The following is a 16,175-nucleotide window of genomic DNA, read 5'->3' on the forward strand; positions in this document are numbered from 1 at the left end:
AACATCCCTTGTGTATTTTACACAAGAATGCCAGGTGGAGCCTAGACCTAATAAGGAGGCAGAGGGAATACAGGAAAAGGCAAGCACAAGGGTTCATATCCAATTGTTAACAAATCAGTTATGCTGGATTCATTCTTTCTGCAAAAATCCAGAGCTTCACTTTATCTTCCAATACCTACCACGCAAATCAGAGACTCAGTGCAAACAGCTCAGTCTTTTGAAGCATGCTCCCCCTTCCCCATGCCCTGCTGGCACTCTCCATCTGCCTGAAGGTTCCCAAGTTGCAGAGGAGATGCCTCTGTGCCACTGTCCTGAAAGACCAATTCAGGACCCAACCTGTGCCAACAGGAGACCTCACCTGGTTTCTGTGACACATATACAGTGCTAGAGCACTGCTTGCTTCAAACATACCTATTTGACGTAGGTTGTACAGCACAAGGGGCACCCCAGAGCAGCAGAGCCTGTGCCCATTAGGGCAGTCAGTGCTACAGACCCAATGACTGGACTATGTATTTGGAGTGGTTTTTACAGAGGACTTGCACTCTGCACGTGGGAGGCACACCTCTGGATGCCACCTTCCCCTTTGGCTCTAGCCAAGAGACTGCACGAGCCCCACAGCATACAGGAAGGGAGAGGACTTAAGGGGGATGAAAAGACTCACTTGAAGAGTTCATTCCTGGTCTCCACCTAAATACTCATGTGGACATGCCCATAACTAGAGCACTCCATTACTTCCAAAGATGACTAAGGCTGGCCAGGGAAGTCCTGCATGGAAAATCCATAGAAGGGCTCAGCAGGAATACAGTCCAAGCAGGCAGAATCTACATTGCCAACTTGTAACAGTCCTGTAGAGCACACAAACTACAATTTATTTACAGCCTACACTTGAACACTTTGCCTCTGCTTCCTTCTGGAAGTGGGGGTGGGGGCAGGGAAAACTGCAATATTTGGACCCACCAGCAAATTCCTTCCAAATCTAAGCCCTTACATCAAAGCACAGGATATCTACAGCCTTCAACCAAAGCCACTGGTGTAACTGCTCTGTTTTGCTTCAAACTCTCGTGTGAACCGAACTCTTTTGACAATGCAGCACTCCATCCAGGTTAATTAAAGCTTGGCAAAGCTATAGGCATTACAGAATAGATTTGATGCAAAACACCAGACAGGAGGCCTAGGAAGAGCTCTGCACATGCTGTACAGCTGCAAAGTCTCAGCTATAACTGTTAGAAACAATCAATTGTCCACTCATGAGATAAAATGAACACATGGGTAACAACCCAGCAAAATCACTTCAAACTCATTCATTTAGCTAGAAAAACAATGCATATTTGCCTAAATGTGTATTTATGCATATAAAAAACAAGAAAGATACAAGAAATACCAGCAGCAACAAGGAAAAAGCAGGCTCTACAGCTTCAAGTCAAATTCAGTATCAGAATTTTTTAAAAAAATCTTAACTTCAGGCATGCCAAAGGACATAAATAAGAGAGGTTAAAAGGTACATCACATCATGAGTATCTCGTGTCAAAGTCAAGAAATGATTTGGGATAGGGTTTGGTTTTCAGCTGACCTGAAAGGCTGCTGTGGCACAGAGTGCTGCGTCCCTCACATTGCTTTCTGAAATGCTTTCCCTGAAACCCAACAGCTGATTTTTCTGGGGAATGGGAATTCCCTATTTAGCATCAGATATAACAAACTAAGACAAAGCCAGAACAAATTACCATTAAAGAAGACAGCCTGTGCATGTTCCCCCAAACAGCTTATTGGTGAGCTGAAAACTAAGTGTTAGGCCTTTAACAAGAAACTGTCTGCAGTCTTTAATAGCAATGACTTGCAAAGACAGTGTGAAAAAATGGAATGCAGAAGGAATTCTACTTTTTTATCCCTCAGATTATACCAAAAGATAGCTATTACTTCCACTACTAGAGGAAAAGGGAGACTTCCATGAAAAGACTCCTCCTTTGTGAGATGAACATAAATGATCACAAAACCTTTGACTACTAAGGAACAGTGAATACAGGCTTTTAAGTACAGAAGAAAAAAATGAAGGCCTAGATCCACAAACTGCACACATGAATACATAAGTTACACCTACTCAATATCTGAAATTCATTTCTACACATCAAAGCTTAGCATATTTAAAAAAAATATAATCTAAGAAGCACCTGGTAAAAGTGAGTGAGTATTCGCAGCTGTGAGCACATTTTAGGTATTGAGTCTTGAAATTCTTTCATCCTCTTGCTCTCTTCTTCCTCTTCTGATGCAGTTACACCCCACTTGCCCTACAGAGAGACCAAATGAGTTAAGAGGTCAAGTGTTACAAGATGCAAGTTGCTAGTTGGGCCACCTCCTGCCCAGCTAAACCACCATGCTTATAAAAATCAACTATTGCCAGAGAAAGACAAAGATGGAGCCTCCAATATTGAAACTATCGGTCCCTGTGGTGGTTGCACAGCACATGAAAGAAATCTGACATTAGCAAAGCAGGCAAGTCTCTCACCAGCATTGCATGTCCCATAGACTGACAGCATGAAGGCAGATATGGAGTTCTGGCATTTTATGCAAACAGCTTCAGAATATTAAGGTCTTTTTCATTTACTTCATCTAAAAGAGCCCCAAATTTCTCATCCTCTAAAGTCCACTAGAGAAATCTTACTCAGAGATTTTGGGCACAACAGAAATCAAAACCACCAATCACCAGTTTTGTCTGCAGCCACTAGCTACTGCTAATGACTTCTACATCTGTCCCAAATACACTTTTTATTTTCGGTGTACCTCTACATATCAAAAGACAAGTATATTTGCCCCAACTCGCTATCATGTTCTAGTAGTATCCTCACCGCACCTCAAGCTCACGCTGTTTTTTCCTCTCTTCAAATTGCAACCTCAGTTGCAACTCCTCCAGAGCAGCTCTGTACATTGCATCTTGGGCATTCTGGAGCTCAATGATCTGATCAAAAACTGCTCGAAGCTGGTTGAGAAGTACCTGTGAGACAGTCAGAGAACAAAAAAATAAAACAATTGTACAGCAAGAGTTTTAAGTTACTACTATTCTCCAGAATATGAGTAAATAAAAAAATCTTTTTACACACAGTTGGAGAGACTGTTTTGCAAAGCCCTACATCAGTGGTTGCATAATCACATAGCTTGTTAGGACCAAAAACAACTGGCCCACATTGTAGCAAGTTTTATTATCAACATGTGTCACCATGTCTGCGCAGGAGGTATAGAATTTACCATTATAAAACCTTATATCAAAGGAAGAAAAATTACTTTTCTCTTTGCTCCTACAATGTCAGAGAAGGTGGTTCCTAACACATAAACCAAGATCATAAATTTACAATTGAATGCAAAGGAGAAGATTTACCCTTGAATCACTATCCAGCAAGCACCGAGCTATGATTGTGTCCAGAAAAACTTCATGAGCTGCAATGATATGATCCAAGTCCTGTGCTTGTTGGACCTTGTTCCAGAGTTCATCCCATGAACATTCAAGCACCTGAAGCAATGATTCAGAATTTGGCTGTTTTGATTTGCTAGATGACAAGCTCTTTGAAATTTAAGAGACAACACATACAGAATATTAAAAGTATTTCATTTTTAAGTAACTAATTGGGTGGATAGAGTATACCTCAAATGTAATGTAATACTGCATTTGATGAATGAAATGGACCATTTCTGATGCCAGAACGTGACACTGATGCAGCACCCCAGAAAGCTCTGTAAAAAATTCAAAGAGATGGCATATTAAAGACTGCAAGGACAAGCACAACCATATGTCAGCTTGGTAAATTTTTTTCTACCAGATTGAATACTCCATAAAACAGCCACTAATCTTAGACAGTAGCAGCAAGATTGGTTGGCAACAGATGAGCAAAGAACATTGCAGCTATTTTTTACTGAAAAAATGTAGATAGATTGGAAAAAATTTTCAAGAGTGAGCCATTACAGAGGCTGACAAATACAATAATCTCCACTGAGAAATAGGATCAAAAAGTCCCAGTCCGCTAAACATACACCAGAGCCACTACACTTAAGAATTTTCCTATTTCTTCTCAAACATCTTTCTCTTCTTAGCCTCTTCTGTTCTTAGCTAAACAAAAGCAAAGGGAATGAATGAAAGTAAAACTAGTAAATTCCAAAGTGTGCATGTATGAGACTTAATAGTTAACAGGCAGCAAAAGTGAGAGGGATATGCAGGGTACAAACAGGAAGGTATCAAAGAAGATGAATAAAAAGGGATAGAAGAGTGAATAAAAAGAGATAGAAGAGTTACAGTCTCACAACTGAGGCAGCATGAAGATACCTATATCAGTGCAACTTTTCAATTCAGTGACCAAGCATTAAAAAAAATAGGAAACTTCCACTTACAATAATGTTATTTTACCTTCATCATCATTCATTAAACAGCCAGTCAAGAGGAGTAAAATACAAAATTTATCTGTCCCAACAGACATTTTTTTCCCCCCTCTTAATACACAGTTTAAAATAAGATGCAGTCATCTAAATCAATTTTCCAAGTATGTCATCCATTTGGGCACCTCTCACCTGGCATACTTTTCAGCAGCTTTGCATTGCACATGTGCCCCTTCCATATATCAGTAAGGATATACTCCATTCTCTTCGCTCTCCAAAGGAAATTAAATACTCTTAGATAGTGGCTCATGCACTCACGTGTAAACACCTACAAAACAAAGAAAGTATCAGTACAAATTTAATAGACACAGTATATGTTCTGAAGTACCAAGAACCTCTTCACAGTCCATCTTATCTGATCTATGCAGTTTACTGGTAAATCTTGTAAAAAAAAATAAATTCCTGGAAACCCCAGAGCTTTTGGAAAGATCTTTTCTTGAGAGCTGAACAGTTTCCTAACATTCGAGCAGGCAGAGGGCACTGCTGGAAGTGTAAGAAGGGGTGATGATGACAAAGCCTAAACACTGAGCTCTTAAAACTACATATGAAGATTCCTTCTGCTCGTCAGACTCACATTTTGTCCTACTTAAAAAGTTCTTTACAAGTTCTTTACAGAGGTTAAATGCATTCTGATCAAGTGCAGCTGACTCCTCAGTAGTTCTAGTGAACACCACCTATCAAATGCCATTTAGACAACATAAATACATTCTCTTCAAATACACTCCTCCTCAAATATATTCTCTCCTCAAATATATCCTGGTAAATTATCCCAAGTTAGCATCTACAGTCTAATAACAATAAAAGAAGAGCACTCCATTTATCAAGTACTTGCTAAAAACTGCTGGAACAAATTAATTACTAATTTTCAGTAATGATTGTTTTAAATGCAGTTTTTCAGCACTCACAGTTAACTTCTAAGAATTGGCTTAACCATTTTTACAGGAGGCACATCCTAGACAAAAAAAACCAAAACTCTAATCTTACACTGCAGAACAAAAAAGATTATTTCAATAAAAAGATATTTAGCAATTCAATTCAATACCCAAGACACACTCACAGCCAGCAGTATATGACATTACCGTTGCTATTGGCCCATCAACATGATAGTCCAAGCTGAAGACATCCCATCCAGTGTCTCCAGGAGATACCTGTAACACAAAGATATACTACTTCCAGCACATATTCAGAACATACCAGTGCTGAAGACCAACTCTTGCTTAGTCTTTCATCAAAGGCCTATGAGAAAACAAGCATCCACATCAATAAGAGATACAGGAGTTCCTTATTGAAAGTAGTAGATTAAGCAAAATTAATCAGAGTTTGATACATGGGTGAGATTCATCGCACCCAAATGTTGATATTTGTAATGTCAGTGTTTCTCCTTTGAAGCTAGTAATGGAAAATGAAGGGAAGGAAAAACTTCTTGGGCAGGACTACAGACTTATTTCAGATGCTACAGCTCTTCACAAAACTCCCACCTCTAGGACTGGAGCTTTCTCATTAATTCCAGTTTCTTACCAGAGGTCTCTTTCATCAGTTGTGCTTTCATTGCTTCCCTCTTCATAACTACAGGCAGAGACACACACTCCAACCAGCCCCTCCCCAACCCAATTCTTGTAAGAGCAACAGCAGTAAGACCTGTTTGCCAAACCTCAAATCAGGGCATCAAATCCTGTTAGGCCCCAAATACTCAACTTCATATTGTCAATGGCTGTAAACACACAGCTTGAAACACAAATAGATAATAGACAGGAAACAGGAAAAGGCGACTTATTAAATGATGTTTATACCATTCAAAGTAAATTTCAATGGAAAGGGGGGGGAAATGTGTTCATATATATACATATGAAAGTTTTGTTTAATACAGATGACTGCCTGTACACACACACACACACACACACACACACACACACACACACACACACACACACACACACACAGGTATGTTTCAGGTCAGAGTCACCATTATGCAACAGACCTCCAGAAGTCGAACATCCAATCGCTTGAGAATCTCAGGATTATCAAACTGAGCATTCGTTGCCCTCACTGCTGTTTCAAGGATTCCAGTTAGATTATGCTGATATAAGGTTGTAGCTGGTCGTGCAAGCTCTGGCCTGGTGGTTATGAAACAAACAGTCACAGCATATTACTGAAGTATTCTGCAGTAGCAGTTCAGTAGTAACTGCAGCACATAGCAAAACGCTATTCTGACAGACATTCAAAACTTCTCGAGATATTACTCTTTCAGTCTTATTCATGAAGAACATCAATGAGCAAAATATTTGAGCAGAGTATGAACAGAATACAGCTATTCATATGCAGCTATACTCCTGAACATTGCCATGAGGAGTAACTTCATCCTCAATTTAATGCCAGTAATTTGAAGTTACCAGGATTACTAGCTTAGCTATTTTGTAATTTGAGTTGCATTCATATCTAAAACGAGGCAGATTACATCATTAACACACCAAACCAGTAATTCCATTTCAGTTTTGAGAAACTTACTGATAGCTTGGGCTTAGAAGTGCTGACACCACACAAATCCACCTCCTCTATGTAACTTAAACTATTCAAAGTTTAAGTTGCACTCTCTCTCTCCCTCAGGATAGTACTCTAAAGACCTCTCACTACATTTGCCTCAAATATAATACTGACTCCACAAAGCAACCCTATTCTGCTTAACATCAATTTTCAGTTTAAAAAGCATGGTCACATATGAATCGTCACCAGATGATTTTGATTTACAAACAAGTTAAATGAAGCTCTATTACAAAGCTTGCCCTCTATACCATAGGAAAGCTTTGGAAACAACATTTTTGATAAAACTAAGTTTCACTAGTAGCATTAGCATGTAAAATATACTTTAAGATCTGAAACCAATAGTTGTGGGTGCACCTGAGTGCTTAAAACAGAGGGCAGTGAGGCATCAATTAAATTTTTAAAATTGCATTAAAGGGTTTTGGCACAATGTTTTGGACCAAACAACTCCAAAATACAGGGGCCTAACATTCCCAGCAATGCTAACTAATGGCATCACTAGAAATTTTCTGCTTAAAACTTGCTCTCACAGGAGCAAGAGAAATGCTAACATCCTTGAGGCTGTCACAGGGCAAGAATAAAGATAACTATATTAGTGCAATTTTTCAAGACATTGTTAAATAGTACTGTATATACCTCTTATCAAAAAGGAAGAACAAAGATTGAGCCTCGGGATAAAAGAAATTAAACTGAAAATAGAATTTAAAAGTTATTACTCAAAGGTTTAATTGAACAAGATACTTGGAGGGTCTTCTTCCAAAAGCAAAACAGTTTCTGTGCTGATCATGCACATTTGGAAGCATCAGGAATTCAACATAATTACTCTCCCAATTCTCTTACTTGAGCAAGTCCATTAAATGCCTGATGAAGTCTCCTTGACCAAGCAGTAAGTAGCGCCTCATGGCCTGCATATGTTCCAGTAAATTGTACTTCTTATTGAGAACATCCAGCAGGTATTTGCTCGTCTCAAAATAAGCTGCATCAATTTTCTCTTGGAAGGCATTTTCCAGATCTGTGAACAAATCAGCAGCTTAAAAAAAAAAAAGAAAGATAGATTAAAATTACATTAGTAGTTTTTCAAAACTGTGGTAAATAAGCTTTGGAGTTGAAACATGCAAACAGACAAACTATTTCTTCTGATCCACTATATTATACATTTGCCATAGCCAAAGTGAAAGCAAGTCTAAAGTAGCCTATACTTCAACAGTATTACTTTTAATTAGTGCCCAGCTTGTACTTTCCAATAAGAGCTCATACTTTTACACTGAGTCATCACTTTTACACAAAGAGTTGGGATTTTCTAAGCTTGCTGAAGTACTGCAATTTACAAAATCAAATAATTTGAAGGAGATCTAAAAGCTCAGAGTTAGGGAAAAGCTTTGTTGGGGGGATCTAAATCAGAAGTCACTTCTAAGGCAGGGGACTGGGGGAATAAATCAAAGAATCAGAACGTCAGAACATTCAACAGAAAAGAGTTCCCATATATAAGAGAGAATGAGAGAAAATGGAATATGCTTCTGTTACCTGGGGGATGGTCATCAATCTGATATTTTCTTCTCCAACTTCAATGCATGGCAATTTGGGGACAGAAAGCAATACATCGCCCTTTAGCAGGAAGCTTATGTCACTATTTTTTACAACTACAAGCTTATTAAGACAGGGACTGCAATAAAGCTGTCATGAGATAGCAAGAAATGTGGCCTCTTCAGGTAACATGGAGCAATACTCCAAATAGTGGATTTTCAACTATCATAAGATTCAGACCTTCCACAGTGTTAAAGGATTTACTCCCACTTTCAATGATTTTTAACTATACAACTATTTCTCTAAAAGGTAAAAAAACAAAGATCCAGCTACCAAATTAGTGTAGGACAGTGCACTGCCTGCTCCAGGATTAGTCTCAACCTGCACTGCAGAAAGGAAAAAATTAAAACCAAGTTTTGTGTTGTTCTGATGGCATTCAGCCACAGTTAATAAAATGTTTATAAACCAAAGAAATAAACAGTGGTTCTAACACAGAAGTCACTCTTCAGTGAGGAAAAATTCACAATGTCTAGCTCAATGACATTCCCTGAAGTTTCCAAGTTCTCATTCAGTAACCAGTGAAGCTCTCCATAAGAAAAAAAAAAGTGCAATAATATGCAGAGATGTCAAAGAGATGACACTTTTTACAATACTTTGCTATGCTGAAAATCCCTACACCAGGGGAATAGTACATAGTCAAGTAACACACATCAAACTTAGGGATGTGAGAATTAATACAGCCTGCAGTAAGGAATCCTCCAAGTCCCCTTTCCACTAAGTGACAGTAAACCAAGACAGACAGTTCACCAAGATCTCTGCCTACTCTGGTGAAGGCAGAGATCTGGTGTGATCTTGCAAAGCAATTCTGGTATTGCTCAGGTAAGGAAGCATGCAGCAGTGCTCCCACTGCTGGCAAAAAGGGAAAAACATCAGTTCATGCAAATGCATTTGTGTCACTGCTACAGGGCAACAGGGCAGTGAGAATCCCCAGTCTATCCTTTCATCTGGTATTTCCTTGTCAGCAGATCCCATCCACTTTACTGCTCTCTTCAAAAGATAGGTCCAAGTGTGGCTGCTTGCATGCACAGTGGCACCAGCCACCTGATCTGCCACATGGTTTCACTGCTGGCTTTAGAGGAAGAAGGAAGACCTTCCAGAAAGGGAAAAAATCCCAGAGTTTCATAGACAGAATACAAGAAGCTCCAACACCCCAATGATCTTTTGCAAGTGTCTTTTCTCAAGAAACAAGCCTAGCAGGCAAAACAAGAGAGGGAACTAGTCAAACTAAAACCAGTTACAAGCGAACACCTTCAGCTACTAGACCCAAAGGTTAGGCCTAGAACGGGCTCAAAGCAGAGGCAAAGCCAACAGGCAATTTCCTAGCTTGCCTATGCCAAGCCTACTATGTCACACATGCTGGTCCTGCCTCCACTCAAGTAGGGGTGAGCAGATGTAAGGCAGTACCTATGGCTGAGGACACATGGACCAGTCTCAACCTCTTACTGTCCCAAACAGAAAAAAAAGCCCTTCCCCTCTCCTTAGTACTGCTCTGCTTGCCTTGAAGGAAGTGACCTGGCCACAGCCCTGCATCTCAGATTGGAAAATTCAATTTTACACAGGTACCTGTAATGCACCATGTCTGTATACACACACACACCAGCACAGGGAATGCAACATTCCTGCTTGACATGCAAAACTGCTAAAAAGGTTGTTTGCATCAACAAACAAGAGGCCTAGGCACAAGTTTTGAAAACTGGAAAATTATATTAGTACACTGAAAAGTCAGAAATGGGTAAAAAAAAAAAGAGTCAGACTAGAAGCATTAACACAAAGCTCCATGAGTTGCTAATGAAGGTAGCATATAGTCCATTCAGAAGTCCCCAAGCTGTGGACAGCTAGATGCGGGAGCTGCCTCTTTTACTATCCCTCTTCCCCAAATGCTGCAATTCCCTGTCAGGCAAGATGACTAACTTTTACACAGTTTTTTATCTGACTTCTGTTTTAATACACGTTCAGACCGTTTTCTACACCACGATTACTTCAGCATCAAAAGGAAACCAGGGAAACACGAGAACTAAGGTTCCAAAGCAAATGAAAGAAATAAAACACAGTCAAACCCATGAAATGGTCAGATTTTAAAAGAGAAAAAGCATCCAGGCTGGCATCCTAGCTTTCCATGATCTTATAATCAGTAATGATCTGAAGGGATGCTCAGGATATTGTCAGATGGCACAGACAAGCAAGAAAGGAAGCATTTCCAACACCACAGACATAGCTGTTCTTTCAGAATTAAATGGGTAAAGTGACCTAAACACAAATGGAGTTTCATGCAGAATTAAAGCAGTGCAATATCATGAGGTATTCAGGTTGCAGACCATGAGCTCAGCACACCTTCAGCACACTGTACATAGTAACATCTGTTTCTAAAACTACACTTCTGTCTCAAACAGTTATTCTCAGCACTTAAGATAACGGACTTGCTTTGAAGCTCTCATCCCCTAAATAATAGGAAACATATATTTGTGCACATCTCCCATTCAACCAAGGAGAGAGAAACATGTGCAAATTTAAAAAACAAATAATAATTTATGGCCATAAATGCCACATAAAGTGGTGAAAGTAGTGTCACCAAAGAATGTTTTTTCCTTTTTCAGGAGTAGCTGACAAGATGACTGTTCAAATGCATTTACAGCCCTTATTCACTTAACCCTGACCCCTCTCTGCACTTTAACTATATCTTTGACTAGGCAAGCACTGTATGTCGTATAAAAATCACATTATTAGATGACATTCTTCCAGACATGAATGGGATTTTATTATTAGAACATCTTTCATGGAGGTGCTCATGCTAGAAGTCCATGCTGTGAACACTTAACATAAAAATTAATCCAAGGTTAATGCAGAGGGGAAAAAAAAGACAATCCCACAAAACCAAGCTTCAAAGTCATATGTAATAAAGTTATAGTTGAGTACAGGAATAACAGAAAATACATAGTACAAGCTGTCAAAGTGCAAAGAAGCATGTTCTTAGCAAACAAGAACTTGACTGAAAACCAAATATTTAGATCAGAGAAATTATCCCAGTGAGCCACACCTTAACAATTAAACTATCTTTAGTATATTAAACAAGTTATCAAAAGAAGTTATAGTAGCAAAATACCACTTTCATCAGAAGGCAGCAAGTTGTCCTTTCTCCTAGATGTAGCAGCATCCTACACATTCTTTGCTTAGTTTACACATAAAATCTCCTTGGTTCAGATGTTTACAGTTTTCTATCTTTCATCACAACAATGTTCATTTCATCGCAATGAATATGCCACCAAAAAATAACCTCAAATAGTATGTAAGTTCCCACTAATTAAAACTGGAATCTGTTCTACATAAAGCAAAATAACCTGAAGGAATTCCAACAGTTAAATTTTGGTTTAATATTCAACAGTTGGCAACCCCAATTTTAAGTAATCTTCAAAAAGAATTTTACTAACTTTCCACATACTCAATTTTCTTTGGACATACTGGTATAATGCATTTACAGACAGGTTTCTGTCCTGTTTTTATTGCCCATTCCCTTATTTACAACTAATTGAGTATTTATTATTTTTCAATTACAGAATCAATTCAGTATTATTATGGAATTGTATGATGGAGTATATTTGATGACAAGTCAAACATACTAATTCTCATTGCAGCATACCCTGCTCCCACCCAGCTCTCTCAACAAAAAGTCAGCTGAAGGTAGACTGGTTTCTGAATGGTTTCATTCAGAAATTCAGTACATTAACAACTATCCAGCAAACCTATCAAATTAAGAAAATTACAGAACATGCATCATCATACATCTTTTGGAAATATCAAATATCCATTAAAATATCTATGTTTTAGGTCAGATAGGACTTTTTTACTCCTTTCCTTCCCACTATTTAAACAGTCAATTTACAATCTAAACAACGTAATGTACAGAGCTCAGTTCAAAGGGAAGATACTGAGTAACATTAATACTCTACCATCTTTTGAAGACTCTGCAGATTTTGCCACAGCAATCACCTTCGTGGATGGAGTTTGATCGTGGCAAACTTGATGTAAGAAGTTTATGGATTTTCCTATTAGGAGAACCTAAACAAAAAAGGATTTTTTAAAAAAATGATTTGCATCTAAGGAAAAAAAACCTAAACAAAATAGCCACCCACAGACACCAGGACAACAAGATATTTTCTTATCTTTCTGTGCTCTTAGCTTCACAATCCCAACCACAGTAATCCAGAACTTCAATGCTAACACGAAAAGGTTTTAAACACAAACTTCTTTTCCCCCTCCTTGAGATCTCCTTAAACGAAGTTTAACAATTGAAGAATGGAAAGGAGAAACAGTCTTATAGTCTTCCTCAGCAAACAATTCTAAAACTCCTAAGATGAATATTTACTGTTAAATTTGGCCTCTGTTTTCCTAATGAAAATCTAAGTGGAGGCACAGAGCAAACAAATCAGAAGATTACCTTTTGGATTCATACCTTTTTTGATTGCTCCATTGTAATAAAAGAAGGGATCATTGATTTCCTCAGAGTGTATTTGTCATGCCACAACCGATCTGTTTTAACTGTAGGATCTGAAGCTACAAAAAACTGAAGATCGAAAAAAATATTAAAAACAAAAGATTAATGTAAACTCTCCACCCTAGAATTTAACTTCTGTATTCAGAAAACTGTAAAAATATTTTGAGTTGGTTTTTTCACTTGCATAGCTAACATGCAGAGTTGTCCTGGCAATGGATATGTAAATGGTATGTTGACCAACTTGAACTCTGAAGGAAAAAGTTAGAACAGCTCACATAGTTTAATCTACTCTATGTTATGAAACTTTGACTACCTCAGGGTAAAGTGTACCATCTGTAAAACATCCACTATGAAATACAGTAGCATGTAGCATTTTTCCAACCATTAGTTATACAGCTAGGGTAAGAGATGAAGATCAAAATATAACATGCTTTTACTTTGCTGGTTCTGTTTTTACCCCTAGTATTTCTCCTATTATAACAGATGCAGAACTGCAGGGGAAAAAACAAAAACAAAATAAAAAAATCTTGCAATTGAACTGCTGATCAAATGCTACAGTCTCTCAACTCCATACAACAGAATACTCTGATTTGTAAGACACTAAAACTACTTCATTAGTTTTGTTAAAGTGACTTTTGGATGGATTCTGTCCTCATCCTGTCAAACAAGATATCCATTTTCTTCACAAGAACTTTTTTCACTGCCATCAAGAATGGCCAATTGTCTTTGTTCACAAACTGGGCCTATGGTATGAAAACTGTAGTTTTCAGTACAACACATCCAACAGTGATCTTCAGTATTAAGAACACTCTTACACTACAGATATAAATTTTTAAACAGAGTTGAAATCTAAACATAAGACCCAAAACCAATAACACCTCACACATCTGAGGAATAGGTGGGAACTACTACACTACTAGAAAAGGATTCATAGACCTTTTACACAAGTCACCTAATGCTGAGCTTAAAGATCAGCTGTGGCTGATATTTGTACTAATTTACATTTTGACCAAAAGAAGCACCGAAACAGACAGCATATTTCACTCTCAAGTAAAATCGCTCAGATGTGTCTCGGAAGTGCTCAACTAATTTTAAAAAATTATTTTTTGGTTTCTTGGAACCAAAAAAAGAGTCACTTTAAAGAGATTTTGCTGATAGGAGACAAAAGTGTTGGGAGAGCTTAAAAAAACATAAGAACATTTGTAAGAAGAAAGAGGACAATTGCTGGAACTTGCTGTTACAGAAGTCACAACAAATAACTGCAGAGTTTCTACAGCAGCTCTCAAATCATAAACTTCTACTCAATTTTACAGACTAAAGTTATTTATCAAGCTGAGGATTACAGTGAATAGTCAGAGTAAAACATTCTGAACTTCATTCCAAATAAAAGGCCTGCATTCTAAACAGTTACAAAGAACTCTGCATACAATACTACTGTTACACTAAGCAAGAAAACTTAGAGAAATGACTTTATCTCTCTTCAGAAGCAAGCACCTATTGTCAGTCCACTATTCTGACTCTACGAGACAAGACCCAGGCTATGCTTTATTGAAGACAACATCCTGCATCATTGCAACCTGCAAATATCAAACTGACTGAAATCATGAATTCAAGTGGTATTTCATGTTGTTATTGTATGTATTGCTTACATATTATACACTTTCATCACTGTCTACTTTTCAAATTCTCCTCTAGGTTTCCCACAGATACCTCAAAGCAAACAGAGATAAAATATTTACCACAGCACATACATTACCTCGTGGTATGTGTCCTCCAGCTCTCCGTCATATATCCAGCGATAAAGGAAATTCAGTACAGGATGGGATACGAGGCCAAGAATGTGCTGAACCAGAGACCTCATGTAGGGATCTCCTGTTTTAGTATAGGCATGAACTGCTGAGGCTAGTTCACCACCTTTTCTCCCTGTAAGATCATAGGGAAGGGGAACAGAAATGTATGAAGGAAAACCATATGCACCCCATTTAAATTCAGCAGCCATTGATTTCAGCTAGTCATGTGTCACTCAGACCATGCTGAACAGCAATTCTAAAATGTAGCAAAAGTACATTTTTTAATGTTAACAAGGAATACTCCTAGGTTTTAAGGCATGAATTATTAATCTCACTAAAGCATTAAGCAGAATTCTCTGCCTACTTTATGGTAGCTTGGGGGAATGCAAATTTCAAGGCATCAGATAACACACAAAGGTTGATGTTATGCTTTTCTTTCCCACTCTCCCCACTAGAAAAGCATTAAAGAAGCCTTCGTAAGTTTTCCTTCCCTCCTGTACTTGATGCTCTCAGATGTTCTGTGTGCATACATGCACACAAACACCTTTTATGCTTCTTAGTTACAGTTTCCACTATAGCTCTGTTAGGTAATATCTCCTGTTTCCTCACAATTGAAAGGTAAGAGGCTGTCAAAAACAACCCAAAAAAATAGAACAAATATTTGCTCTGCTGTTATGCTGCATAGCTTAAAGGTTCCTTGCAGCAGAGACTGTAGAATTTAAAGTTTTCATGAATGTCTTAAAAAGTAAAGCCCATTTGTTTTTTCAAATTTGTTACAAATTCCAATAATCAAGGTAAAGCAGATGTTGTAGGGTTTTTTTTGGTTAAGATGCTCTTCCTAAAGAGCAACAATCTCACCAATCTGAAGTACCCTCAGGGAGAAGAATAGACTATGGGTCAGTTACTGGCCAAAGTTTTGGTCAACTCCAACATAACTCCTTAGCACTTTCTTGTGGACTGCCAACAGTCACACACTATTTGCAGATTTGTAAAGTATTGTTGATTCACATTAATCTGCAGACAAGTTGCAAATGATTTCTATATGCCATTATATAGAGAGGAATTGCATAATACTCATGCATAGTAAAGAGACAGCCAATCATTTCATAATGTATTAGTAGGATTCTTTAAGTGTGACATTCTCTGAAAGATGATTAAATTGAGTAATTGAAAACAACATGAAAAATGCATGCTTAAAATTGGAAGGATCTCTCGAGCACATTCTTGTTTCAAAAAGGCAAGAAATACAGATGTATCAAAACAGCACTACAATTTGCCATGTTTTGTTTAAACTAATAGAGTAAATCGTCTGGATTAACTACTCAAAATTTAAAAAAACAACCCCCAAACAAGAAGTA

General features: G+C 38.0%; 1 protein-coding gene across 2 annotated transcripts in view; it reads right to left on the reverse strand.

Moving 5' to 3' along the window:
- The window catches only part of TUBGCP3 (tubulin gamma complex associated protein 3), a 60,009-nt gene that overhangs the window by 11,113 nt on the left and 32,721 nt on the right, over positions 1 to 16,175 (reverse strand). For both annotated transcript variants that reach the window (XR_007900828.1, XM_051772820.1), the window contains exons 11-21: positions 14,784 to 14,950; positions 12,986 to 13,096; positions 12,483 to 12,591; positions 7,795 to 7,984; positions 6,395 to 6,530; positions 5,496 to 5,564; positions 4,549 to 4,684; positions 3,632 to 3,720; positions 3,368 to 3,499; positions 2,846 to 2,986; positions 2,166 to 2,282 (exon numbers count right to left, since the gene is read on the reverse strand). Coding sequence is in view for 1 of the 2 variants with exons in the window: in XM_051772820.1 (XP_051628780.1) it covers positions 2,166 to 2,282; positions 2,846 to 2,986; positions 3,368 to 3,499; positions 3,632 to 3,720; positions 4,549 to 4,684; positions 5,496 to 5,564; positions 6,395 to 6,530; positions 7,795 to 7,984; positions 12,483 to 12,591; positions 12,986 to 13,096; positions 14,784 to 14,950 (1,397 nt within the window). In the remaining variant the exon portion in view is untranslated. The remainder of the gene's footprint in view (positions 1 to 2,165; positions 2,283 to 2,845; positions 2,987 to 3,367; positions 3,500 to 3,631; positions 3,721 to 4,548; positions 4,685 to 5,495; positions 5,565 to 6,394; positions 6,531 to 7,794; positions 7,985 to 12,482; positions 12,592 to 12,985; positions 13,097 to 14,783; positions 14,951 to 16,175) is intronic.

Source organism: Manacus candei, unplaced genomic scaffold (genome assembly GCF_025592945.1).
Source record: "Manacus candei isolate 608988 ecotype Guabito, Panama unplaced genomic scaffold, ASM2559294v1 h1tg000159l, whole genome shotgun sequence".
NCBI classification, from domain to species: domain Eukaryota; kingdom Metazoa; phylum Chordata; class Aves; order Passeriformes; family Pipridae; genus Manacus; species Manacus candei.